This window comes from Lotus japonicus, chromosome 3 (genome assembly GCF_012489685.1).
Source record: "Lotus japonicus ecotype B-129 chromosome 3, LjGifu_v1.2".
NCBI classification, from domain to species: Eukaryota; Viridiplantae; Streptophyta; class Magnoliopsida; order Fabales; family Fabaceae; genus Lotus; species Lotus japonicus.
Window position 1 is genome coordinate 75,103,518 of NC_080043.1, and position 27,939 is coordinate 75,131,456.

Below are 27,939 nucleotides of genomic sequence, written 5' to 3' on the forward strand. Positions count from 1 at the left end.
TCTTAATTTTTTTCAAATAATTTCAAAATAATTATGTTTTAACAATACAAATAATCTTCCAGGATTCTTTATCTTTTTACTCTTATTTAAATAATTTTATGGGTAAAATATATCTTAAAATAATACATATTTAATGATTAAATATATGAGTGTATAATATACCATAGGAAGGAAAATATGCTACATGGAGAAAATTAAAAAACATGTTATGTAATTGAGCCTTATTATCAGAATAATTTTAATACTTTTATTTGGTGTATTAAATTGATATCGCAATTTCGACTAGGATGTGGTGAAAGGAAAATGTCTCCCCAAAAGTGTCACTCCTGAGGTTCGTTCTCTTGAACTAGAGTTTTAAACAATCACTTATTATAGAGTTTTAAACAATCACTTATTATAACTGGGATCGGCACTCATTGAGTTAATTTAATACTTCTTAATTTATTTCAATAATTCATGTATACATATTCATCACGGGAAATGAAAAAGGAAAAATTACATTCACCTCCCCTGAGATTTGTCAATACAACACTCACCGCCCTTCTATTATTTATACATACACTAACCACCCTTATTAGATTAATCACACTACACAAACACCCCCTCCATCTAACAGTGACTTAACAACGTTACTTCAGGCAAGAAAAAAAAAACAGCAACGGTGCTTCACGAGAGTATTTGATCTTCTTTTCATTTGTTCACCATTACACAATCATAGTGATTCCTTCCATTATTCCCTTTTCCATTCAAAGAGCCACGTAAACGATGCAGAAAGGCAGAGCGTGTATCTGGTGCGGTGCTTCCATGTGCCTCAGCCAAGGTATACAATTCCAGTTCACACCCAAACATAAAAAATTCCGAGAAATTTCAGTTTTTGCATCATTTTGCTTTTATTGATTACCCACGAGGCTTGTATTGAGTCGGGATGAAATCTTTGTGCTTGATAACCATTCTATGTGGTTGTTTGTGCATATTTCATAAATTAAGCACAAGGTGTTTGTTTATTTGTCTGACCCGAGAAATTAAGCACAATAAGGATATGATCCCTATTGTTACTTGCCAAATTCAATGAAAATCCATATCAGCATGTGCTATGAGCTGATCACTACACATGTTATCAATAAAAAAAAGCTAAATAAGTTGATCAGTAAATTAGATTATGAATATCAGCATGTGCATATTTCATAAACTAAAACCAATTTAAACTTGCATCAAATTGCAAATTTGCACAAATTTTAACCGAAGTCATTCCAAGAGCTTTGCCCAGAAAGTGTCAATTACAATTATCAAAACCGACTTAAGCTTGTATCAAATGTACATGAAATGTACCCAAACAAAAAGGACATTACAAGCCTAAAATGTGTCAATTGATATTATCACTAAAAACTTGACTGCTCATGAGCACTTGGCTTGAACTGGATGGATCTTGACTGCTCAAAAGAGTTTGAACTAAAGTACCATGATTTGAACAAGACATTGCTTGACTTGAAGTTCCATGTGTCTCATTCATCCTTTGTTGGTTCTATACACATACAAAGAAAAAGAAAAAGAAAAGTTACCATTGCTCAATGTATATAATAGAACAAACTTATGTTACAATATTATGTCCAAATTCCTTGCAATTTCCACACCTAATTGTGTTTGATCTTCTTGCATTAGACCCAGCTGGACCTTCGGTCGCACCTCTCTTTCTATTAATTCTTGGCCTTCCAGGTAGCCTCTTCAATGCAGGAGGATCAATCTTCCCATAACAACCTCTATTGTTGGTATCCGGTTTAGGCATGGGATGTATAGTCTCAGTGTAAGATAAGCAATAAATTCTAGTAGTGTAAGCCTCATCACAAAACATCTCCACATTTTCTCTCTTGTAGGCAATACAAGCACATGCATGCTTGCATGGTAAACCAGATAGCCTCCAATAATTACAACCACATTCTCTAGTCCTCAGTTTTACTACAAAAGTGGTGAACCCATCTTTTACTTGAAACTCGTCATTGCCTGCATATGTGACTATACAAAATCTTCCATCTTGCATCTTAATGTCACCCTTTCTAATCCTAGGTGTCACAATATTTTCAAACCCACACCCTTTTTAATATCTCCTTTGAAATCTACTCATCAATCTGCAAGTAATAGACTCAATCATAGACAAAATTGTCTTCTTTCTATCATCTCCCAACCAGCTATTAAAGGCCTCACAAATATTGTTAGTTACATGATCAGATTTGCAATCAGGGTCAATAGTATGCCTTGCCCACATGCTTTTAGGCCTTTCAGGATCTAACAACCAATTTGCAGCCTCAATATTGAGTTTTCTGAGTTTGTCCATAGCTTTCCCATATATAAACTCATTATAAGCCATTGCCACAGCCCAGAATTGTGTGCTAAGAAGCAGTGTTTTAAACTTCAGCTTAAAATTGTTCAACAAATGATTACAACAGTACCTAAAAATGACAAAAACACAATTAAATAAATTTAAACAACCATGTAAGTTATTGTCATGCAAGTGTTTGTCTTAAAGTTACCTATGCTTGGCATTAGGAAATTTTTCTGCAACTGAATTTCGCAACCCCTATAACACAAACAAACCAAATAGTCAATAAAGTATGCTATGTAAGCAATAAATGAAATCGCAATCAAGAAATAAAGTATGTGAAATCAATACTAACCTTTTGCATATCTGACATGATTGTCACTTGTCTATCTTTCCATTCAGGAACAGAACTCAATGCATCATTCAACAATGATAAGAAAAACATCCATGACTCCTTACATTCAATTTCAACAATAGCAAAGGCAATGGGGAACATGCCTTTGTTTCCATCAACTGCCATAGCTGAAAGTAATACTCCTCCATATGGTCCTTTGAGGTGGCAGCCATCAATGCCAAACCAAGGCCTACAACCTCTCACAAATCCCTTTTTCATCGCATCTAAGCACACAAAAAACCTTTTAAACTCAGGGTTTTTATTGATCCTAGGTTCCAACTCTAGCTTAATTATGGAACCAGGGTTTGTATCCTTAGCAAGGTTAGCCCAAGCCGGTAAGTCATTATATGAAAGTGCATGAACCCCTTTGGAGTCTTGTCTCACCCTTTTTCTTGCACGATAAAGCTGAGCTACATTGCTTGGTTCTATGCCATAATTATCCAACAATTCTTGTTTCATACTGGCATAACTCATATTTGGGTCAGCCTTTAACTTGCTTTCTAACTTGTTTGCAATCCAAGTGGATGTGGCATTGGAGTTCTTGGATGTCCTTATGCAGGAATGCAAAAGATTATATGTCTTAATCTTATATGTCTTCCCATCGGGCGTAGGAGAGGCATGGATGCGCCATGAGCAACCATCTGCTGCACATTTAGCAGTTACCCTAGTCTTGTCATTTTTTATCCTTTTAATCTCAAACCCCTCTTGTATAGAAAAATCTTGCTCGGGTTCATCACCCATTTTCCATTCTTCATCAATCAGACTCACTAATTACTACTTGAGACGCCTCATGATTTATAATATCAGAGTTACAAGATCCAAACTCATTATCCTCATAATTCAATGATGTAGCATATACATTAATGTAATGTAAGCACATTTATCATTTAGCTTGAGCATGTCAAGAAATAATGTCAGAATCAGTGTTAATGGAGGATTTTGACTGACTACCTAGATGAGAAAAAGAAAGGGTGAAAGTTGAATCTCCATCTTTGCATCCATCAGCCAACATCATCAACTAAATCAAGATAAGAGTATCGATCAGAATCAACATTTAATAACGGCTTTGTTCCTCCCTTTTTTCCAACAAAATGTACCACGAGATGCACACATCCTGGATTCCATCGTTAATCACTCACCTGAGATGTATTTTGCAACAAAAAAAAATTGTGTCAAAGAAGAAGAAGAAAAACGATACAGTCTCCTAGTTGTGAACGAGACCAGAAGAAATATTCAGTTTCTTATTTTTCTGATTTAACGGAAGTGAACAGCGTTTAGGGTAAACAGAGGGGGTGTGCGTGTCATGTGGGTAAACTTGAGGGGAGGTGAGTGTAATTTTCCCAACTTTTATATTTTTGTTTTTCTTTATCTAAAATTAATTTTTTCTTTTAATTCATAAATTATCGTTTCAAAAAAATAACACAAATTTTACATGATAACAAATATGAATATTCCCCGGATCAAAAGTACTAGTTAGCTAATATATGCAATGTATCCTCCTTAAACATGTTTAAGTTTCCATTTTCATTCCACACACATGTTTTGGAAAGCCAATCATGTTTTCCAAAACGTGAAATTTGAAGGTAATAATTAATTTGTTTTAGTTCAATTAAGAGAAAGTAGATCAAATGAGGATATTCTCATTGAGATTTTATATGATGTTGTGCTTGCTGAACCTGAAAATTTGTATTTTTTTATATATCAAATATTTATGATTCCATGGATATTTACAAGAGAGAATTCCCCCAAAGTTGAACATGAGAGGATCATCTCTTAAAATATTTCTATTACTTTATTTAAAAAAATAAAAAAGACATGTGTTTATTTTAAAAAGATAAAATTTGCCGAATAAATTTTTATCAATATTTAGAAAACCAAGTAGGTATAAGTATGGGAGAGATAGCTCTAACTCAATTGATGTTTCATCGGAATAAAATGTAAAACAATTTTATTTTTCCTTTGATTTTTTCATCGTCAGAATGTGAGATTTCACATCTCAATACATTTTTAACTCTTCATTTTTTTGTGTAAAATATGAGAAGAAATAATGAGAGGTGAGAGATTTTACGAGGAGAGAGCCATACCCATGTTCGGTTGTCGGTGCTGGGAGAGACGTAAGCTTTACATGCGACCCACATCTTTTATAAGTTCCGTAAATGGAGCAAATAAGTTGGGGTATATTTTTCATCAATTTTTAGAATTGTCGTTTATGCCTCTTGTCTTATTTCCTTTATTCAAATAACAATTTAATGGTCAGAGGAAAAAGTTATTCGACTTAAAAATCAATTATTTCTTCGTCCTTTCTTTCTCTATTCAAGAAGAGAAATGTGTCTCGTTAAGTTCTCTCTATTTCTCCTTTATTTCTTTCATACTAAATAACTTACTAAATCTACTATTTTTCTCACTAGTTTTCCTCTACTCAACTTCTCTTTTTCTACTTTTTCCCCCACTTTTTCTTCAAACGTATGAGCGTGTAAGAGGTTTTAAATCAAACCAAACACAGTTAAATTTTAGAGTCACTACAAAAATACGGTGGTTAAGTGTCGGCAGACTAGCAACGGTTAGTAAATTTAAACTTGTCGTTAGTTAGAATGGGCGAGGCCAAGAAAAAAGTATTTTGTGGCATTTTTTTGTGACATGCGTTGGTTACAACCGCCGCTAAGTTCATAAGAGATTTTAAATTCAATTAATTTTGTGACTGGCGTCAGATTATTACCGACATTGACGTTAAAATAACAGCTTTTTAAAAAATGTATCAACGATGGCTCTAAGCGACGTTAAGACTCATGTAGAATCAACTTTCTTTTCTCGTCGCTCACACTCGTCAGTTATAACCGTCACTAAACCAGTGAGTTGACTGACATAAAATGAGCGAATTTTTATAGTGAGTATTAATTCATTCACCCACTTCACATTTTCTTCAATTTTATTTTCACTCATTTTATTTAGAAGTGTTGAAAAGACATTATTCAAAGTTTTGTAGATATACCTCTTTGCTAAATTGAGTTTCTTCAATGAGTATTTGCCTGAGGATAAGGACCCTCTTCATGCTTGGTCCGTCATTTTCTTTTGGGGGCTTAGGATAGAACAAAAACAGACAATTCTAGTTCAGGATCTGCCAAATTAAGGGGTTAGTAGAGGAGTACCACATCTGCATCCCATGATGTTAGGATTTGATCAATGTAGTCTTACTCTCATTGTTTTATGCTTGGGATTCTGGAATAATATCTTGAATTGTAGCTTTAGTTGTTGTTGTTTTTTTTTATCATTCTCAATGTGTGACCTTCGTCTTAATTTATAAGAGTTCACTATTTGTCTTGTAGTGTGTGCAGACGTTTGTTTACACTCATGCCAATGGATATCCAAGCATAGCTTTAGAAGTTAGTGATATATGCGTACATGCTTGGTCTGCTTAATATCTGGTTGACATGATATATGGTTGATTTATGCTAGGATCCTTGAAATTGTATCTTTTGGTGTTTTTTTTATCATTCTTAATTTGTGTTTGAATACTGGTTGAGTGTAACATGAGTTCCGCTCACTATTTGTCTTGAAGTGCATGCTGACGTTTGTTCACACTCGTGCCAGCAGGGAATATCCAAGCATAGCCTTAGAAGTTATAGTGATATATGTGTAAATGTTTGGCCTGCTTAATATCTGGTTGACATGCTATGGTGGTTTTATTTGCAGTTTTATATGTAAATTACAAGGATGATACATCTACCCCGCCGGTGAAGCAGGTATTTGTGCATCCTCCTAGTGCTAGCCGCATAATGCTTTCGGATGGAAGGTACATGGCATAAGAAGAGCTAGGTGTTTCAGCTGACAAAGCTAGATTTTAAATGATTGCTCTGCATGCTTTATTTCCTCTCGGCTTGCAGGTTTTTTTTTTGAAGGGTGAACTTTTGCTTGTTTGTTTTAAGTTTTTGTGTCCACTGTGGTTGAGGCATAGCTTAACGTTTTTACTTTTGTCTACGCAATTAGGAATTCCTGGACTTAGAGATTCACTGCTTGAAAGTTCGGCATCAGGTTGCTGACATATGATCTTCCTGGTTTTGGTGAGAGTGAGTGATCCTCATCCCAAACAAAATCTGGAATCTTCTGCAACAGATATGGCATTTTTAGCACATGCTCTTGGTGTGGATAAATTTTGGATTGTTGGTTACTCAAGTGGAAGCATGCATGCTTGGGCTGCACTCAGATACATTCCTGATAGAGTTGCAAGTATTAGTAGGTCTTTTTTATTGTGCTGTACATTTTCTTTTCATTTCCATGCAACTTATGGATCCACTAAACTTGATGAAGTTTGGAGATTTCATAGTGACTCTCTCATTCATTCACTTTTGAAATGACAACTATCTTGTACCTGTGTTTTAGTGTACTCTATTACATTTTAATTAGGCCTTTTGCTATTTTCTCTCATCTAAAATACTTGAATAAATTGTTTAAAGTGAGTTATAGTAAGTTTGCATCTTATACTGATCGAGATACTGCCATTCCAAAAAAACAGCTTCTATTGTTCTACATTTTAATATATATCTCCTTCAAGTCTGTCAACGATACCGTAGTAAGACGGATTATTAGAGGAGGTACAATACAACTGATTGCGGATAAGAATATATGGAAGAATGAAGATAGATGGTTATAACTGAAGGAAATTCTTGGCATGTTTCTTTAATAGTTTTGGTCAACCACATGCTCAAATATGATTCAGTTTTGCTCTGGCACTACTCAAATATAAAATTTAAAGCAAATTTTTTATTGAACTTTTGTCGAAATTGATAGCAATGGGACATTTTAAACATACATCGAAATTACAGAGCCCAAGCTCACTAATCTAGCTAGCTAATTATGTGTAATGTAAAGTTTGTGTTTCGCAAAGTTGGTTCTGAGGGCTTATGCTCTGCCGTGAGTTTTAAATATTTTAGATGTACATCTCCTCATGGAAGATGTTAATGCTCCTTTTAGGATAAAGCACTGATGGAAGATCCAATCTATTAGGAATTCTGGCATAGGGATGTGGAAGAATCAACCAGGCAACGAATTGCAAAACCCTTTGTGGAGGAATCTGCTTTGCAGGTTTCAAATTTGGGGTTTCACCCTGAAAAACCTCAAGCTGCAGAAGCGAAAACAGAGTAATAATGTGCTAGTTGGCTTAAGGCAATTTTCACTGAAACTAGGCAGTATACAGGCTTTCTTGGTCCTATACATATATGGCAAGTGAGTTCATCTATGTTTTGATCCCCCCCAACTCCTCTATATGGAAGCCTATTATCAATTATTCAATAATATTTAACCGTGTCTGGAAGAGTTCATTTTAGCTTACCTTATAGCATAAATGCTTATGCCGGTGTTTGGGTAAGCTTATGAATATAGCTCATGAGCAGTTTTGAGCTTATTTTCATAAGTTCTTCAGCGCTTGTACCTATCTTTGAGTTATTTTATCAAGCTTATCAAATTAGCTTATGAATAAGCGCTTGTTGCCGCCACAAGTGCTTAATTAAGTTGTTTACCCAAATGCATTCCTAATCAGTAGCTCCTGCATGCATTCTTACGCACATAAGTGCACACCCACTGACCCACACATATTTATTAACCTTTTACTTTGCAACCCATTGGTTATAATTGCCCAAAAAATCATAGGTAATTCATTTTCCATTTCATCTTCAATTTACAGCAATTTGCTACCTATATACTATTATCTTTTACTTGTCTTTCACAATACTTGTCTATTGTCTTGTGTTCACCTATGTTCATGTTTAACACTTATTTGCATGCTCTAATTCTATTTTCATGGCTGCATGACTTGTTTGGGTTGAAAATAATGACTCATCGCTGGGCAATGTTAACAGGGAATGGATGATAAAGTGGTTCCCCCAAGATTTTGTGCATCGCGTGCTACCTGGAGCTGCAGTACATAAACTCCCCATATGAAGGCCATTTTACTTACATCTACTTTGGTGACGAATGCCATTGACAGATATTTACTACACTCTTCGGAACATCACAAGGCCCTCTCAGCATTTCTTTAGGAGTAGTAGATCAAATTGCCCTAGAACCCAATATTGAACAGCAAGTAGTAGCAAACAGTGGAGACTGTGCCACAAACTAGAAAAGCAACATGATAGGATAAAATGGTATTTAATTTTTCTCTCCATTTTTCTGGCTGAACATCACAATTTTATGATGTACATACCATATAGTCTTGCTCCATCTCTTTTTTTTTGGTCAATAGTCTTGCTCCATCTCCAATGGAGCAGTGAACGAAAGAAAATAAAGTCAGTGTTTTTGCCCCTGCTTTTGGGCTGCTGGACTGATTTGCCCTTCAAAAACTTATTTTGAGCTCTATTCTAATACTCCCACAACTCCATTACCTTCTTCATTCTTTTTGGTGCTAGTTCTTCATTCTTTGTTACTTTGATAACTTGCTTTTTGTTAGGAAATCAATAGTTTACCCATACTCCCCGAACAACCTTTTATCTTCACCAACTTAAGAGTTTTCTCAAGCATCGAGCAGTTATCCTAGGCGATTCCTAGAATTTCTTTAACGTCAACATTGTAAGGAGCTTCGTAATCCCGTGACATACACAAGCACATATAAACATGTTACACGTTCAAGTTTTAATAAAATACTCCTTTTAGGTTCTGTAGCCTAAATAGAAAAGGGTTAAAAACTATAACCGTCCCTGAACTTTGAGCGAGTTTTGAAAACCGTCCCTCGCCGGAAAATTATCTGAAAACCATCCTCAGACTATTAAAAATAATTTGAACCCATCCCTCCGGCCACCACAGGTCCGGCCAGCGTGCTTACGTGTGGGCTGAGATCCTACGTGTACTTCCACGTCAATTAATGAGTCCTATGTGTATTTTTTTAAAATAAAAAATAAAAAATCTCTAATTAACTGAATTAAGTAATTAACCCTAATATCCTAATTTTACCTTAAATCCCCAAATTAACCCTAACAACCACACTAACCCTAAAACTAGTAATTAACAAATAGCCCAGAAACATTGAATGTTCATGTTCTTCATCATCATCTTCATGTTACTCATAGATAAAATATCAAAAAATTGAGAAAAATGAAGAACCCAAGAAAAAATTAAAAACTAAAAACACAAAATGGTTTTTTCCTTAAATTCATCAGAATCGATTAACCAATTACATGCTATGGTCACAAATTTAAAGCATAGACACACACAACACATGAATTTAATATTTCATACCAACCCAGAAATTGAGTGGACCATCGATTCTTTCTAAAACACTTTCAGTTCTATTTCTTATGTATATGAAAGCAGGTTACATGAATATTTAAATCAAAGCCCATAATCAATTCTTTCCAATGATAATCAAGCAAAAAAGCTAACTTCACAGGAAGAAGAAGAAGAAGAGAAAAAAACTAAGAACAAACCCAGAAGAAAAGGAAAGTTCACAGCTTTGATTTGAATCGAAAAAACCAAAATACACTCCTCTGGATCGTGAAACGGGTGGCTCCGATCAGAGAACCAAGAAGCCCCAACCCGCAACCCCACTCACCGCAACCCCGACCCCCAAAACCCAGAACCCAGATCGTGAAACGGGTGGCTCCGATCAGAAGTGGTTCCTTATCTATGAGATCTTGGATGGTTCAAACGGATAAACGGCCCCAAATCTTCAAAGAAACCCAATAGGATTCAAATGGGTTAACGTTCAAGCGGTCAGATTTGCAATGAAACCCATTTCTGCAACCCCAGATCTGCAACGAAACATACTTCTTCTCTTCTTTGGACGATAAACCGATAAACGGCCAGATCGAACCTTCCTGCATCAGAAACAACTTGTGTTTCTGGGTTTTGGCTTTGGAAGATGAAAGAAGAGGACTTGGAGATGGTTTTTTATGGAGGGGGTGGTGGAGTTCGTGGCTGGTGTTGGTGATGATGTAGAGGATGGTGGTGATTGTGGGCTTTTCCTTTGCAAAGGATTGGAGATGATGATGCAGAGAATGGTGGACGTGTTGGCTGGTGTTGGTGAATCTGGATGATGCAGAAGATAAGGATTGTGTGATTGTGTTGGTGATTGAGATTGTGAGATTAATTTTTTAATCAGTAATAATCTATTTGAAATAAAAAAAAGTTATATGTATTTATTTATTGACGTGGCATACATAAGCTTCCACCTGGTACTCATTAATTGACGTGGAAGTACACGTAGGATCTCAGCCCACACGTAAGCACGTTGGCCGGACCTATGGTGGCCGGAGGGATGGGTTCAAATTATTTTTAATAGTCTGAGGATGGTTTTCAGATAATTTTCCGGCGAGGGACGGTTTTCAAAACTCGCTCAAAGTTTAGGGACGGTTATAGTTTTTAACCCAATAGAAAAAGTAGGAATTGGAGAGAAAGAGAGATATTAAGTGAGGAGAGAAACATATGAAATATATTTCCTAAAGCTCCTCTGAATTGATTTATTTCTCAAACACGAGCAAAATCCTCCATGCATACACACACTAGTAAATTTAACAAAATATTCAACAATCAATCACATAGCACTAAAATCATTAAACATGATTCCCAACAACCTGAAAGTAAATCAGTAACAGTAAGAAATACATTTTGATTAAAAAAACACAGAAAACAATTCCTACTTAAAAGTTCAACAAGCAAAAAACCAAATAACAGAAAACAATTCCTACTTATAGTAACAGGGTTCAACAAGCAAAAACCAAATAATATATTAGGCACTTGCTGGAGCATATGAACACTTTCCACCATTAAGTAGCAGTCCATCCATGGCTATTTCAGCTAGCACATCCAAAAGAGCATCTTTAAAACCTTGACTGATGTCAATTTCATCAAGTGCTTTATGTAGTTCAGAATCATTGAGATCACAGCTCCTCAATACGTTTTGAATCACCTTTCTTATCTCATTGTACCTTCTAACATATAATAGAGCATTAATAAGAGCAAGTACAGAGAACATATGAGAAGCAAAACCATAATGTACCATCTCCATGTACATAGTATACGCCTTGTCAACATTACCACACCTACAATGTTCAACAATTAATAAATTATAAACTGCTCCATCCGGCTTATGATTCCATTGAAGCACTGTGTTCAAAACACTGGCTGCTTCATTCTCTAAACCCCTCATCCAAAGACCTTTGACAAGCTCTACCACACTCTTAAATTCATTATTACTGCAGTTTTCTATCAGAGTATCATATGTGAAAGTTGGCAGATGCATTCCCAAATCATAAAACATCCGCAGAAGGATCTCTTTAGCTTCCCTTGTCCTAGCTTTCTTATCAAGTCCATTAATAAACACACTATAGGGAACATCATCTCGCAAAGAACCATTGTGTGTCATTTCATCCTTCAATGTAATAGCCTTATACACTTCACCTTCAGCACAATAAGCATTTATCAAACTAGTATAAGTAATCTCATCTGACAGGCCTTTCATAAGTGATTTATACACGACTTCATCAATACCCCCCTGATTTCCTTCTCATTCATCTCCACCATCAATTCATACGCCATCCCCGGCTCCCCGATTTTGCAAAACCTGGATATAACAGTGCTATAACTAACAGCATCGGGGGGACAAACCCATCTCAGCCATGCCCCTCAAAATCCCTAGAGCCTCCTCAAACCTCCCCATACAACAATGCCCATAAATAAGCGCGTTGTATGTAACAAGAGACGGTGAAAACCTAGTCACAAAATCAGGCAAAAAACCCTTGATTGCATCATGCAAATGAAAAACCTTACTAAATTCACCTTCAAGACAAAAAGCATTCATCAAACTAGTGTATGCAGGCTCACCGGTCGACAAACCCCCGCGCAGCATCTCTCGGAAGAGATCAAAAGCTTCGGACAGTCTTCGCTCGAAGCACAGGGACACTATAAGCCATGAGTACGTGTCAGCATGAGGCAAGATGCCCTTTTCAACCATCTTCGCCTTGAATTCAAGCGCCGTATCCAGCTCCAGCTCCTGGTCACCACCCCAGGTGATAACAGTGTTATAAATATCAACATCAGGAGACAAACCCCTATCAGCCATAACCCTCAAAATCCCCGCAGCCTCCCGAACCCTGTCTTCTTCGCAATATGCACGAACAAGCTTGTTGTATGTAGCAACCGAGGGCGAAAACCCTCTATCAATCATTTCACTCAAAACCTTATAAGCCTTATCTACCTCCTCCTGGTGGCAGAACATATGAATGAGAGACGTGTAAGTCCTCTGATCAAGGGCCAAACCCTTTCGATTCATCTCCTCAAACACCTCCTCAGCCTCTTCCATCCTCCCTTTCCCGCACAAATCCTGAATGGTTGCGGTTGCATTGAAAGAAACCAAACCTTTCTGATTCGTCTTCTCAGCCACCTCTCTGATCCGCCCCACATCCTTCTCAGTCCTTGCTTTCAAGTTCCACAACCCAGACACCTTGTTCGATTCTGGTTGTAAGTTCCCGGCGGCGGCGAAGCCGGGGATGATGACTTTCAGCGGCAACAAGCGGTTTCGGAGAATGGTTTTGACGCGGAGCATCATTGTTACTTTGTTTGTGTTTAACTTCCACTCTTCCACACACTCCATACAGATTGAATCTGCATTTAATTGTGACAAAAAAAAAAATCCATTTTATATGTTTTCCAAATACAGATTTTACACTTACATATTTTTAAACATATATAAAAAAAACACGAGTTCTTCAATATTATATTTTATAATATTATGAAAAAATTAAAAATTACCTATACATTAAAAAAACACATATCCGTAAATATTAAAAATAATTGAATTCCGACGGTGTAAAGTTTTTTTACACCGTCAACCAATTAGATTTCAAGGATGTGACATGTCAATTAAAGAAATTAAATGAAAAGAGAGATTTTCTCACATCCTTGAAATCTGATTGGTTGACGGTGTAAAAAAACTTTACACCCGTCGGTGCATCAAACTTTTTCTCAATTATTAATACCAAAAATCAATCTTAAAAAAATTTCTATCAAACAGAAAATGATAATCATATTAATTGATTACAATTTTTAAAAAATTTTAAATAAGGAAATATATACCCATGATTTTTTAGATGTATAGCTAAAGTTCGAAAACCCACAATTCTAAAAAAGTACCTTTTAGAAACGTCCAAATCAATATATAAGAATAAAAATTATTAGTATAAAAATCAACCATTTCTTAAAAAAAAAACGAATTTGGAAAAATAATCTAATTAAGGAAACTTTATTACGGCATTTTTAAAATTAAACCATGTTCCAATAATTTTACTAGGCTATGTTTGGCATGCAATTTCAGCTAGCTTAAAGCTTATTTGACTAGCTTAAAAGCTCTATAAAAGTGTTTGGTGAATGAGCTTATTTCAGTAGCTTAAAGTTTTAAGCTATAAGCTATCTCAGGTAGCTTAAAGCTTATAACTTATTAAATATATTCTCATTTTTATTCTTATTATTTTATCAAAATTTCACCTTTAACCTTATATGTTTTTTACTAAACTTATTTACATACTCATTTTCCGATGTATAAAAAAAATATTTATTTATTTATCAGTTCTCACACTTGTCTCATATGTACATTGTTCCCGTACAGAAATAATTACTACTTCAGAATAAAATAAATAATTTTATATTACAAATTACAAATTATTTGTTTTATTCTATTTAATTAATAAAAATATAGAAAATTAAATAAGTAAAAATTAATATTATATTTTTAAGATGATAAATAATTTGAGTGAAATTAAAATATTTATAATAATTTTAATAGTAATATCATATAGGTATTAATGTGAAAATAAAGTAATGTTAAATATAAAAAAAATTATACAAGTATATCATTTTATGTCATTTTACAATTTCAGTTTGTTCAACAACTAGTTTTACCAAATACTCTTGTTCAAATTACGTAGCTTTTTAGCTATCAGCTATCAACTTTCAGCTACCTTTTCAGCTTTCAGCTAGCTTATCAGTTAAACTTGTCAAACATAACCCATATCTTCAAACTTACATAATAAAATAATAAAAATGTACGCCAAACGTGTAAATCAATTGTTGTGAAAATTTGTTGTAGCTATAACAGCAATCTCAAATTCGAGTCCATGCAATTGTGTTAAATAATTGTTTTCATGTTTAAATCTGGAATTTATTTAACAGAAACTGGAACTTGTCATAAGCATAAATCAACTGATGAAGATGTTGTTTTATTTACACATTACATCATTTCAAGCAGAGTCATTGATATTGGATTATATATTCTCACTCACTCAATCACAACCTGTCTGTCTACACATTACACCGCCAGCAAACCCACCAGAGTTCTACATGAAGACACGCGTCTCTCTACATTCTCTTCATCATCCCTTCATAAACCACCCTTCATGACCTCATCATCCCTCAAATCACAAAAAATATGCAATCAAACACAGTCATGGAAGGAAGCAAAACCACCCTTTTGCTCATGCTCCTTGTTGTTCTGTGCCATGGAGTGGCCATCACAATAGGAGAAAGGTCTTCATCTTCAAAGTCATCAAACAAGTTGTTCTTGATGCAGGATTCCAAGAGTGTGGTTAAGGCTGATGCAGGGGAAATGAGAGTGCTGGAAAGCCATGGTGGTAGGAGATTGGAGAGACTCATGCACATTGGTTTCATCACAATGGAACCAAAGTCCTTGTTCATTCCTCAGTACCTTGACTCCAATTTGGTCATATTTGTCCGTAGAGGTATCACAACATTCTTCAATTTTCTTTCTATATATGCTGAATCACACAAGGAATGTGTCATGCATGCTTGTCTTTTCTTTTGAAAGCTAAAAAAATGCATAAAACAGGAACATGTGAAACACCAAGAGACAACCCCTCTTAAGTAATCTAACTATATGTAGGGAAGTAACAATTTTGCCATGTAGCACTGAGGATTAAGTAAGTAGTATACCTTTACAATTTACACTTTTTTTTTTCAAAAAAAATTAAAATGGGAAATAACTCATGATTTAATGTTACTACTGTAGCATTGAAAAAAATGTTTGGAGGGAAGTTTGAGAAGGATATTGGTGTGAGAATGTCATCCAATCAGGTTTGCTCACAGTGACATACAGCATGTTTGGGTTCAGATCTTCTAGAATTGATTCTAGTGTTGATTCATGGTCAGATCTTTTAGAATCAATAGTGTTACCATAAAAGCTACTAGGTGTAGCTTCTTCCACATCAACTCTCCTTCCAATGTGTTAGAATGTATCCAAAGAATGTATCCATATATGCATGATGCCATGATATTATTAGGATGTCTTGAGGAAGTTTTACCATCATAACTAGTCTAACTATTTCAATGAAGTAAGTGCAATGATAGTATAAACACCATTAGATTGAAAGGGCATCAAATTTTACATGTCATTTGAGAGTGAAGTTGGAAATTGTTTACAGGGGAAGCAAAGTTGGGGTTCATGTATGGAGATGAACTATCTGAAAGGCGATTGAAGACAGGGGATTTGTATGTAATTCCTGCTGGTTCTGCATTCTATTTGGTGAATTTAGGAGAAGGTCAGAGACTTCACATTATCTGCAGCATTGACACTTCTACTAGCATGGATGACACCTTCCAGGTACGCGTCCATAATTTCACATCCTTCATCTCATTATCAGCATTGTCATTTTGAATATTGTGTTATCTTTTGATCAAAGTCTAACATTATTCAATTTCATTTGGGCTATGCAGTCCTTCTATATTGGAGGAGACAATTCACAGTCAATACTTGCTGGATTCGAGCCTGTGATCCTTGAAACTGCATTTAATGTAAGCTAATACATCAATATTAAAACATCAACTTCATAGTGAAGGTGAAAAGTTTCATGAACCAACTAAGTTTGAGTTATTCAAAGTTTAAGCCTTAAGCGCATCAACGGTTTTATATTATACATATTATAAGAAACAAGAAGAAATAGTTATCCCATGATTTCTCTCAAGCAATAGAGTTAACTCTAGCACAATAATTCTTGCATTTCTTGCAATTTTTCTTTTTAACACATAGCATTGCTATTTAGAAAATACTAAATCTTACTATACGAAATGCAGGAAGAGATAGTTACCCCTGATTTCTCTCAAACACAAGAGTTAACTCTAGCACATTAGTATTTCTTACATGTCTTGCAATTTGCTTTTTGCATTGTTGTTTATTAACTGTCACATCAGTATTTCTTTCATCTTCTGAAATTTTCCTTTGTAACATATAGCATTGCTATTGATTTACTCTATCACCTCAGGGTTTCTAGCAATTTTCATTTGCAACATTTGCTGTATTTAATATGCTACTAGTACTAGCTCAAGAACCACTAGAGGTGAAGTGTGGCTTGAACTCTAAAATATTTGGTGCTTTCATATATGTCATCTAACAACTATTTCAAAAAAGTTTAAGTATCTTTAATAAAAAGAAAATCAACACTCTAACACTAGACAGAAACTCTTAACAGATCTTTTTTCATTGATTATTATCACTCACAGGAATCAAGGGAGGAGCTAAGCAAAATCTTCAACAAGAGACTAGAGGGACCAATCGTGTTCGTGGATGATTCTCATGCCCCTAGCCTATGGACCAAATTCCTTAAACTGAAAAAGGAAGGCAAAGTGCAATCCATGAAGAAAATGATGCAAGTCCAAGAAGAACACAATCAAGAAGAAGAAGAAGAAGAAAAGCAAACAAGTTGGTAGAGTGCAATTCATGCTATTCACCATTTATATAATACTGCATGACCATTAGTCGTAACAAAGGAAAAACAAAGAAAACATCAAGCACAAAATAAATATAAAGGGAAAACATAAATAAAGAAATAATCTCTCATAAGAGCATACATATTTCCAAAACTGTTTTTTGCATAAGCTCCACCCTCATGGCCCGCATACATAAAAAGAGAACCAGAATGTTTAAGTGAAACCTGCACATGCAAGTCAATAAAATCAAGTCAACCACTGAAAATGAATAAAATCAAAGATTATCCAACTAGTCATTCACCAGAAGGAGAAAAAACTTTACATAAGGTCAACAACAATCACCATACCTCTAAGGTAGCCAAACCTTTTGATACCATCTCAATCATCCTTGTCCTGGTCTGTAGGCATATAGAAGACAGACAAGTAACAGTTTAAAAACAATAAATAGATAGGAAAATGCAGGTAAGAGAAAATTACCCTATCCATACAATCATCAATTATATAAGTTTGTAAAGAATAAAAAAAGAAGCAAAAACCTGATTCAGATTCAATAAATGTGCTCTTCAAAGAAGTATGGATTATCATGCATAACAACAAATCATGTGGCTGTTGGGACCATTCTCTTAGAGTCTAGTCTTAAAAACTGTGATTCTTTCATCCCTGAGAGAACTTAGGCTGCTAGCAAATGTGCAGGGATTTGGAGTGCTAGCACTGAGCAGAGTATTTTTAACTTTAAGAGACAAATTCCTTTATATTTTAGCTAACATCCTCCATATCAAACAGAAATCCTTCGAAGAGATAAGTGTATAATTCCCGAATCATTTATCCCATCCTCCCGACATCCTAACATCCTAAACTCCAGAAGGAAGAAATGTGCCACGTAAGGTTCCACAAGAATTATGTTTAATTGTCTAGACTAGTACTATCCCACTAGGCTGAAATTTAAACAAGCAATACATTTACAAAGAAAAAGCATATAAACTATGAAAATTCTTCAGAGTTTCACATAACACATTTCAAACATATAAGCTCAAATCAGAAAAACAAAACAGGAAAAAGAGCAATGGAAAGTTCATAATATACCTCTTGATCTGACTTTTCATTCTCAAATTTGGGGTAGAAAGTTGCTCTGATATGTGCTTGTGAGTAGGTAGAGTTGTCCACTTCGAATTTTTCCAACAGATTACCTTGAAATAACTTGCTCAAACCAGCACCACTAATACCACTCTTCTGAGTAGAAGCCACACCACCAGCATCAACCCTTGCACCATCAACCGCGACTTTACCCGCCGGTTTGTTGTCGACTTCAGGTGCAGCAGTAGTTCCATATGATTTATGTTTCCAAATTGCACCCTTATTAGCATGCCCTAACCCCGTTTGCTCACTGTTTTCACCAATATGCATTCCAGCAAGCTTGTTAGAAACAGTTTCAGCAGCAGTTGCAGAATCTCCCATAGCCGATGATAACGGCGCCTCATCCTTCGGTTTCTCCGTCCATTGCTGGCCACCGTGACCACCACTTCGCTGCAGCAAGATCACCATCAACCAATTAAACATCATCAACATCGCGTTTTCCACTAAAAAACTAGCACCGATTCACAAAATTTCACAGTAAAACTAAGCAAAAGCTATAATCGAAAATCAGTTATCGACGGTTATCCTGAACGCAACTAAAATCAGTTATTGGCGGTGATTTCTACGTGAAAAGCGAAAACCTAATTTGACGGTGCGGTGAGGGAATGGAGGGAGTACGTACCTGATTGCAAGGCATTGTTGAGGGAGGAAGGGTGCAGAAGAAGCGGTGGGAGGAGGGGAGGAAGAGGAAGGTTGTGGAAGTTGAGAGAGGAGGGAGGAGGAGGATGCGGTGTGAGAATGTGCAGAGAAACTTATGCGGTGCCGACATTCAAGAGAGAAACGACGAGTGAGTGAGTGAGCACTGACTCGGCGGTTTTTCCAGAAGCGGCGTTGCTGCGCCAGAGAGACCCGGCAAAAGGGTAGTAACTGTTTATTGGAGGTGATGCCAAACACAGAACACGTGTTTGCAGATTAATTACCCTGCACGCGCGATGTACATGATTATTATGAGACTTTAAAGTGATTATTAGGGATAGCAATTGGCCCGTGGGTGTAGGTTTGACCATTCTCACACCCAAACCCAAACTTAACACTCAAACTCAAACCCAAACCCAAATTTAATATGGGTGCAAAAGTTAAACCCAAACTCCTGGATTTCGGGTTACCCGAACCCAAACCCAAAACCCAATGTGAGCACCGAACTGATAAAAAATCAAAAATATCAATCCGGAAACAACATATACATAAGAGAACAACATGAACATAAGCTGATTAAACCTCATTATCATTCCAATACAAAGGAATAAAATATAGTTCATGAACATAAGCCTACTTAGTAACTTTAAAAGAACTCTACTTAGTAGCTTTAATAGTATATATATAAGGGTTGGTAATTACATGCATAAGATTTCGGATTTGGGTGCGGGTTTAATCAATCCCACACCCAAACCCAAACATGTTTTAAAATTTGGGTGAAACCCGAACCCGAACCCAAAGAAATCGGGTTTCGCCCACAATTTCGGGTCGAGTCGGATTGGGCCCCACGAGTTTGGGTTTTCCCGCCATCTCTAGTGATTATAACAAGTGGTAGAGTGACTTGAGTCCATTTTTAGAAATTTACTTGTGAACATCACAAAGTCACAGTTAATTGCAAAAGTTGTAGGTTCAACTAGAATTAATTGTCAAATGAAATGTTAAAAAAGTTATTAACACTTATTAATTATTAACTGAGATCAAAGATCTTGTGAGCCGGGATTGGGTAGTGGTACACTTTGGGAGGGGAATTTTTGTGCGGATTTCCTTGTGAAACATGGGACTAGTCAAGATGAAGTGTTGGTGCTTCTGTCAAACCCATTGGAGGGAATGAGTTTGCTCCTCCTTGTTGTTTCCTTGGGGGCCTCGTTTGTGAGATCATAGTTTTTTCTTTTCTTTAGACCATGGACCAAAAAAACTGAGAGAGTGACAACTACAGTTTATCAAATTGACTATAGAAGTATTCAGATAGGGTGGAAATAGGTCAGGTTGCACGTCAGGGACTTACAGTCTGGTTGTCAAAGGCTTAGCCTAGCTTGGCTCGTTTATTAAAAAAGTCAAGCTTGTTTGGCCTAATAGGTTAGTCCACTTATTTTTTAATGATGAGAGCGAGTTTGTATTACATCTTTTGTTAAAAAAAAACCAAAGATTCTTATAAGAGTTACAATTTAAATATTTTCCTTGTGTATATTAAAAAAATTTGTTTTACAATTACAAGTCATACGAGGAGGGATGAAGATACTCTCAATTGTAAAAAGTTTGACCATGTTAAGTTTCATTATCTCGTATGTGGTTTTTTCAACAAAAGATCTAATAAAAAGATCTAATGAAACTTAACATGGTCAAACTTTTTACAATTGAGAGTATCTTCATCCCTCCTCGTATGACTTGTAATTGTAAAACAAATTTTTTTAATATACACAAGGAAAATATTTAAATTGTAACTCTTATAAGAATCTTTGGTTTTTTTTTTAACAAAAGATGTAATACAAACTCGCTCTCATCATTAAAAAATAAGTGGACTAACCTATTAGGCCAAACAAGCTTGACTTTTTTAATAAACGAGCCAAGCTAGGCTAAGCCTTTGACAACCAGACTGTAAGTCCCTGACGTGCAACCTGACCTATTTCCACCCTATCTGAATACTTCTATAGTCAATTTGATAAACTGTAGTTGTCACTCTCTCAGTTTTTTTGGTCCATGGTCTAAAGAAAAGAAAAAACTATGATCTCACAAACGAGGCCCCCAAGGAAACAACAAGGAGGAGCAAACTCATTCCCTCCAATGGGTTTGACAGAAGCACCAACACTTCATCTTGACTAGTCCCATGTTTCACAAGGAAATCCGCACAAAAATTCCCCTCCCAAAGTGTACCACTACCCAATCCCGGCTCACAAGATCTTTGATCTCAGTTAATAATTAATAAGTGTTAATAACTTTTTTAACATTTCATTTGACAATTAATTCTAGTTGAACCTACAACTTTTGCAATTAACTGTGACTTTGTGATGTTCACAAGTAAATTTCTAAAAATGGACTCAAGTCACTCTACCACTTGTTATAATCACTAGAGATGGCGGGAAAACCCAAACTCGTGGGGCCCAATCCGACTCGACCCGAAATTGTGGGCGAAACCCGATTTCTTTGGGTTCGGGTTCGGGTTTCACCCAAATTTTAAAACATGTTTGGGTTTGGGTGTGGGATTGATTAAACCCGCACCCAAACCAGAACTCAATCCCACACCCAAACCAGAAATCTTATGCATGTAATTACCAACCCTTATATATATACTATTAAAGCTACTAAGTAGAGTTCTTTTAAAGTTACTAAGTAGGCTTATGTTCATGAACTATATTTTATTCCTTTGTATTGGAATGATAATGAGGTTTAATCAGCTTATGTTCATGTTGTTCTCTTATGTATATGTTGTTTCCGGATTGATATTTTTGATTTTTTATCAGTTCGGTGCTCACATTGGGTTTTGGGTTTGGGTTCGGGTAACCCGAAATCCAGGAGTTTGGGTTTAACTTTTGCACCCATATTAAATTTGGGTTTGGGTTTGAGTTTGAGTGTTAAGTTTGGGTTTGGGTGTGAGAATGGTCAAACCTACACCCACGGGCCAATTGCTATCCCTAATAATCACTTTACAGTCTCATAATAATCATGTACATCGCGCGTGCAGGGTAATTAATATGCAAACACGTGTTCTGTGTTTGGCATCACCTCCAATAAACAGTTACTACCCTTTTGCCGGGTCTCTCTGGCGCAGCAACGCCGCTTCTGGAAAAACCGCCGAGTCAGTGCTCACTCACTCACTCACTCGTCGTTTCTCTCTTGAATGTCGGCACCGCATAAGTTTCTCTGCACATTCTCACACCGCATCCTCCTCCTCCCTCCTCTCTCAACTTCCACAACCTTCCTCTTCCTCCCCTCCTCCCACCGCTTCTTCTGCACCCTTCCTCCCTCAACAATGCCTTGCAATCAGGTACGTACTCCCTCCATTCCCTCACCGCACCGTCAAATTAGGTTTTCGCTTTTCACGTAGAAATCACCGCCAATAACTGATTTTAGTTGCGTTCAGGATAACCGTCGATAACTGATTTTCGATTATAGCATTTGCTTAGTTTTACTGTGAAATTTTGTGAATCGGTGCTAGTTTTTTAGTGGAAAACGCGATGTTGATGATGTTTAATTGGTTGATGGTGATCTTGCTGCAGCGAAGTGGTGGTCACGGTGGCCAGCAATGGACGGAGAAACCGAAGGATGAGGCGCCGTTATCATCGGCTATGGGAGATTCTGCAACTGCTGCTGAAACTGTTTCTAACAAGCTTGCTGGAATGCATATTGGTGAAAACAGTGAGCAAACGGGGTTAGGGCATGCTAATAAGGGTGCAATTTGGAAACATAAATCATATGGAACTACTGCTGCACCTGAAGTCGACAACAAACCGGCGGGTAAAGTCGCGGTTGATGGTGCAAGGGTTGATGCTGGTGGTGTGGCTTCTACTCAGAAGAGTGGTATTAGTGGTGCTGGTTTGAGCAAGTTATTTCAAGGTAATCTGTTGGAAAAATTCGAAGTGGACAACTCTACCTACTCACAAGCACATATCAGAGCAACTTTCTACCCCAAATTTGAGAATGAAAAGTCAGATCAAGAGGTATATTATGAACTTTCCATTGCTCTTTTTCCTGTTTTGTTTTTCTGATTTGAGCTTATATGTTTGAAATGTGTTATGTGAAACTCTGAAGAATTTTCATAGTTTATATGCTTTTTCTTTGTAAATGTATTGCTTGTTTAAATTTCAGCCTAGTGGGATAGTACTAGTCTAGACAATTAAACATAATTCTTGTGGAACCTTACGTGGCACATTTCTTCCTTCTGGAGTTTAGGATGTTAGGATGTCGGGAGGATGGGATAAATGATTCGGGAATTATACACTTATCTCTTCGAAGGATTTCTGTTTGATATGGAGGATGTTAGCTAAAATATAAAGGAATTTGTCTCTTAAAGTTAAAAATACTCTGCTCAGTGCTAGCACTCCAAATCCCTGCACATTTGCTAGCAGCCTAAGTTCTCTCAGGGATGAAAGAATCACAGTTTTTAAGACTAGACTCTAAGAGAATGGTCCCAACAGCCACATGATTTGTTGTTATGCATGATAATCCATACTTCTTTGAAGAGCACATTTATTGAATCTGAATCAGGTTTTTGCTTCTTTTTTTATTCTTTACAAACTTATATAATTGATGATTGTATGGATAGGGTAATTTTCTCTTACCTGCATTTTCCTATCTATTTATTGTTTTTAAACTGTTACTTGTCTGTCTTCTATATGCCTACAGACCAGGACAAGGATGATTGAGATGGTATCAAAAGGTTTGGCTACCTTAGAGGTATGGTGATTGTTGTTGACCTTATGTAAATTTTTTTTCTCCTTATGGTGAATGACTAGTTGGATAATCTTTGATTTTATTCATATTCAGTGGTTGACTTGATTTTATTGACTTACATGTGCAGGTTTCACTTAAACATTCTGGTTCTCTTTTTATGTATGCGGGCCATGAGGGTGGAGCTTATGCAAAAAACAGTTTTGGAAATATGTATGCTCTTATGAGAGATTATTTCTTTATTTATGTTTTCCCTTTATATTTATTTTGTGCTTGATGTTTTCTTTGTTTTTCCTTTGTTACTACTAATGGTCATGCAGTATTATATAAATGGTGAATAGCATGAAATTAACATAAATGATTTTCTAGGAGTATGATTGTTGTGGTGCACCCCTTTCTCCAAACAACTTTTACTTTATTATCCCATATTGTGTGGCTAATTTTTGCTATTTATTTATCATACCGTTTTTTCTGTACAGATATACTGCTGTTGGTGTATTTGTTCTTGGGCGGATGTTTCGTGAGGCTTGGGGAACTGAAGCTTCGAAAAAACAGGCTGAATTTAATAATTTTCTTGAGGTAAAAATATAAACTATATATAAAGAAGGATGAAATTCAATATCATCTCTAGGATTCTGCAGTGATGTGAGCAAAAACATCTTCAATGATGGGACCAGTTTTAGCTACAAATATGTTTGGCAACAATAACTATATTTAGAGCATGGCATTAGAAAAGGGAGTGCAGGCTATTTTTTCTAAGTTTTAAATTTTGTTTAAAAATGTTCTACTAAGATGCTCAGACTTGCTTAATATATTTAGTTAAAGATTGTTATATTTTCTGTCCCAAACATTTGGTCACTATGTGCATATTTAGACCTTTTCTTTTTATCTGCAGAATTCCGGGTGCATGTCCTGGTTGTCTGGTTCAATTTGTAGTGTTTTTAGAAGAATGGTTTAAAATACCTTAATTTGAATATTTATTATTAATTGCTAATCTTTATTTGCTGAAATTTCTACCACTTTTTTTTGGTTGTTCTTTTAAATCACTTTCAGGATTGATGATCGAAATGTATGGACAATTAGCTTGTGAATAAAATGTCAATCTTTCAGCACGTGATTTATGATCATTTGATTTTCTGTTTTTCTTGTTTATGGAACTCGGCATACTTGCATTTTGTTTGTCATTTTGACTGATGTATTTCTCCCCCTATCAACATGCACTTTTCACTTAATAGGGCTATTAGTTATATTCCTTCTGTAGCTGTGAATGGGTGTAGCATTCTATTGCTAGTTCACTTAACTTTCAAGTATAAGTTCATGCTCAAGATCAAGAAATAAACATATCTATTGTCTTCTCTTACAGAGAAACCATATGTGCATATCAATGGAACTAGTAACAGCTGTACTTGGAGACCATGGGCAGCGTCCGCAAGAAGATTTTGGTAATATTCTTTTAGATTATGGGCTCCAGAAAATTCCTAGTATTTTGAACACTAGCATTTTTAGCTGCAGTTGAAGAGCTAGGTACAAACTGAGAAAGAGTTCAAACTGTTACCTAAAAAAGGATTAATTTTACTTTGTCTCAACGAAATAAGCCCAAGTTTGATGTATTAAATTTTCAATCAAGGTTAAATTATCTGCTTGTAGTTATGTTAGATTTCAGATGTTGAATTATAAGGAATATTATACAGATGTATATGCTGAGCTGTATGGTTATAGGCTTATAGCTATGGTTACCGTTTTTCATACGTTTTTTGTGTGTGTTTTTGTTTTAATTATGGTCTACACCTTTGTGAGATCTTTCAGTAACGGCTATGTGTCTGATTTCTACCATTAGTGTAATTGTAAGCACGGTGACTCGTAGTTTTCTCCAGGACCGTGAGTTAAAAGGGAATGAAATTTTTGCAATACTTTTTGAGTTATTTCTGACATTGAAATTGTCTGCTGCATGTAAGAAACCAACAACGCTTCCAACTTAGAATATTTTTGTTTAAAGACGGCTTTCATACGGAATTTTGAATAACTTCCTTTCATATCTCATAATCCAATTTGGGCGTAACATAAATAGAAAAGAAAAATATTACCGAACTAAGGAAGAAACAGTGGTTTTCAACATCAACAAGAAACAGTAATCAGGCCATAAATACAACTACAGGGGGTATCAATATGATCATTCAGCTTTTGTAGGAAAAAGCCAAAAACGTTGGCAAACGTCAGAAATAGTTTCATTATATCTCACCTGCTTCTTTCCCTGCTTTGAAAGTCCTAACTGAGTGAGCACGTCTTTGAGCTCCTTTATACGAAAATAAGTCAATTTATCCTATAAGAGATGCTCAATAAATAAGTAAAGTAGAATAGCATATCCAATGATTAATATATCAGTGCATAACTAAAACCAAGCACTAAGAAAATACAAACATTAGCAGAAGTAATACAAATGAAATTCAAGTTTAAATATACACTAGCCATTTACATTGCATTTCATTTCAATCCACTGTATAGCATCATAATCAAATAAACTTATAAAAAAAAGTATCCAAACCATGGAATCACATTGTTCAGAAAGAATCCAATACCAACATGATCACTATATAGCGCGATTAAAAGGACATAAAACCTTCTCTAAACACCGTGGTTAACAATGTTTCCGTAACAAAATCAACAAGGAAAACAACAAAAAAGTAAAATGTCATCTAACCCAAAAGAAAAAACACGAAATTCCTAGCTCTTCATGCGTGCTTAATCTTAAAAACCACATATATATATATATCACTCATCAGCAGGAAAATGAAAAGCTATCGCTGCACAAACATGTTGACCAAAAAGTACAAAGCAAAATTCAAACGTGCAACGCATGCAAAACTAACGAGCTGAAAAGCGAGTCATCGGAAATGATGATGAACAAGTGTTGACCAAACTTTGAAATTAGAGCAGGAATGATGATGATAAACCCTTTACCTTGATACTCGGTCCTGAATCCATGTCCTCCAACAATTCAGCACAAACAGAATAAGCAGCAGGTGGATAATGATAAATGATAATCAACGAGGGAAGAAGCTAGCTAGCACATGATAATCAGCGTGATCAGATCAGAAAAAGAAGAGAAATCAATCGAATTACGGAATTGGGAGTGAGGAGGAGAACCGTAATGAATTGATGTAGGGGAATTTGAGCTGGAATCAGGAATGAATCGAGAAGGTGGTGGTGATTAGGGTTAGAGGGCGGTGGAGGGTGGCGCACCGCCGATTGGGGGCGGAGGAGGAAGAAGAAGAAGAAATGGTTGCGTGTTGGTTTTGACCGAAAAGGCCCGAAACCAGAAACCAATCTCTCACTTTCTCCACTTGCAAAGTTCGGACCTGTCCACCATTATTCAATCCGGTTTTTCTGTGGCAACACGTCCGGGTTTGGTTTCGGTGCGCTCACGTGTAAAATACACGCTGCCATTTTTTTTATATATATGTTTGTCAATGTCAATTTTAGACAAACAAAATAAATAGGTTTTTTCAACCATGACGATGTCATGCTGTGTTTTTTTTTTATGGGGAGGGCTAGAAGCCCAAAAAACAACCTCAAGTGAGAAGAAAAAAGGAGGTCTATGAGACTAGCTTGCAAGATGATATGCGACTTGATTAGCTTCATTAGGGACTCAACGACATGCAATAATAACCTAAATTCTTCTGCAACCAAGGTTGAATATGATAAACCAAATAAGCAAAAGGATGATATTGCTCAGAGGTCACGTTCAAGAGCTTGATAGCTACTTGCATATCGCTCTCAAGAATAACGCGATGAAGGTCAATGTCCCAAGCCAAATCCGACATGGAGAGCATTGCCCAAAGTTCATATTAGAGAACATTACTTGCTCCAAGGTTGTGAGTGAACTTAAAGAGCCAATGATTGGATTCATGTCTATATACCCCACTGCCAAAACCTGCCAAATGCATAACGACTTTGATGAACCATCGACATTGCACTTTATCCAACCGGGAGGGGGGAAACCTCAACTGATTAGAATTTGCTTATAGATGGGAACCCAATT

At 36.0% G+C, this 27,939-nt stretch overlaps 5 protein-coding genes and 1 pseudogene across 11 annotated transcripts; 2 read left to right on the plus strand and 4 right to left on the minus strand.

Annotated features, from left to right (window-relative positions):
• Positions 1-2,111: 2,111 nt before the first annotated feature.
• Positions 2,112-3,449, minus strand: LOC130744726 (uncharacterized). Its single transcript, XM_057596886.1, has 4 exons — positions 2,670-3,449; positions 2,526-2,572; positions 2,216-2,444; positions 2,112-2,123 (listed from the first exon to the last, which is right to left on the minus strand). Exons 1-4 carry the CDS (start codon positions 3,447-3,449, stop codon positions 2,112-2,114), a joined length of 1,068 nt encoding a protein of 355 aa, XP_057452869.1.
• A 2,020-nt stretch (positions 3,450-5,469) lies between these two features.
• On the plus strand, positions 5,470-7,105 carry LOC130744727 (uncharacterized; annotated as a pseudogene).
• A 4,168-nt stretch (positions 7,106-11,273) lies between these two features.
• On the minus strand, positions 11,274-13,284 carry LOC130745890 (pentatricopeptide repeat-containing protein At5g39710-like). The gene is made up of 2 exons (XM_057598311.1): positions 12,516-13,284; positions 11,274-12,403 (listed from the first exon to the last, which is right to left on the minus strand). The coding sequence occupies exons 1-2, from the start codon at positions 13,282-13,284 to the stop codon at positions 12,327-12,329; spliced, it is 846 nt and encodes a 281-aa protein (XP_057454294.1). The 3' UTR covers positions 11,274-12,326.
• LOC130744728 (pentatricopeptide repeat-containing protein At5g39710-like) lies at positions 11,422-12,153 on the minus strand. Its single transcript, XM_057596887.1, has one exon. It carries the CDS (start codon positions 12,151-12,153, stop codon positions 11,422-11,424), a length of 732 nt encoding a protein of 243 aa, XP_057452870.1.
• A 1,562-nt stretch (positions 13,285-14,846) lies between the features above and the next one.
• On the minus strand, positions 14,847-27,319 carry LOC130745892 (tRNA ligase 1-like). 7 transcript variants are annotated; one of them, XR_009021938.1, is made up of 7 exons: positions 26,859-27,319; positions 19,162-19,460; positions 18,489-18,929; positions 17,753-17,803; positions 17,547-17,629; positions 17,197-17,303; positions 16,044-16,482 (listed from the first exon to the last, which is right to left on the minus strand). XR_009021938.1 is itself a non-coding variant. In XM_057598313.1 (6 exons), the coding sequence occupies exons 2-6, from the start codon at positions 19,306-19,308 to the stop codon at positions 16,446-16,448; spliced, it is 759 nt and encodes a 252-aa protein (XP_057454296.1). In that variant the 5' UTR covers positions 19,309-19,460; positions 26,859-27,319; the 3' UTR covers positions 16,044-16,445. The 7 variants fall into 7 exon arrangements, 2 of the variants coding, with proteins under 2 accessions (XP_057454296.1, XP_057454297.1); XM_057598313.1 differs by lacking the exon at positions 17,197-17,303; XM_057598314.1 differs by lacking the exons at positions 17,197-17,303; positions 19,162-19,460 and having other exon boundaries at positions 26,859-27,314.
• On the plus strand, positions 22,134-26,018 carry LOC130745891 (tRNA ligase 1-like). Its single transcript, XM_057598312.1, has 6 exons — positions 22,134-22,497; positions 22,730-23,170; positions 23,856-23,906; positions 24,031-24,113; positions 24,380-24,479; positions 25,264-26,018. Exons 1-6 carry the CDS (start codon positions 22,351-22,353, stop codon positions 25,414-25,416), a joined length of 975 nt encoding a protein of 324 aa, XP_057454295.1. The 5' UTR covers positions 22,134-22,350; the 3' UTR covers positions 25,417-26,018.
• Positions 27,320-27,939: the final 620 nt, after the last annotated feature.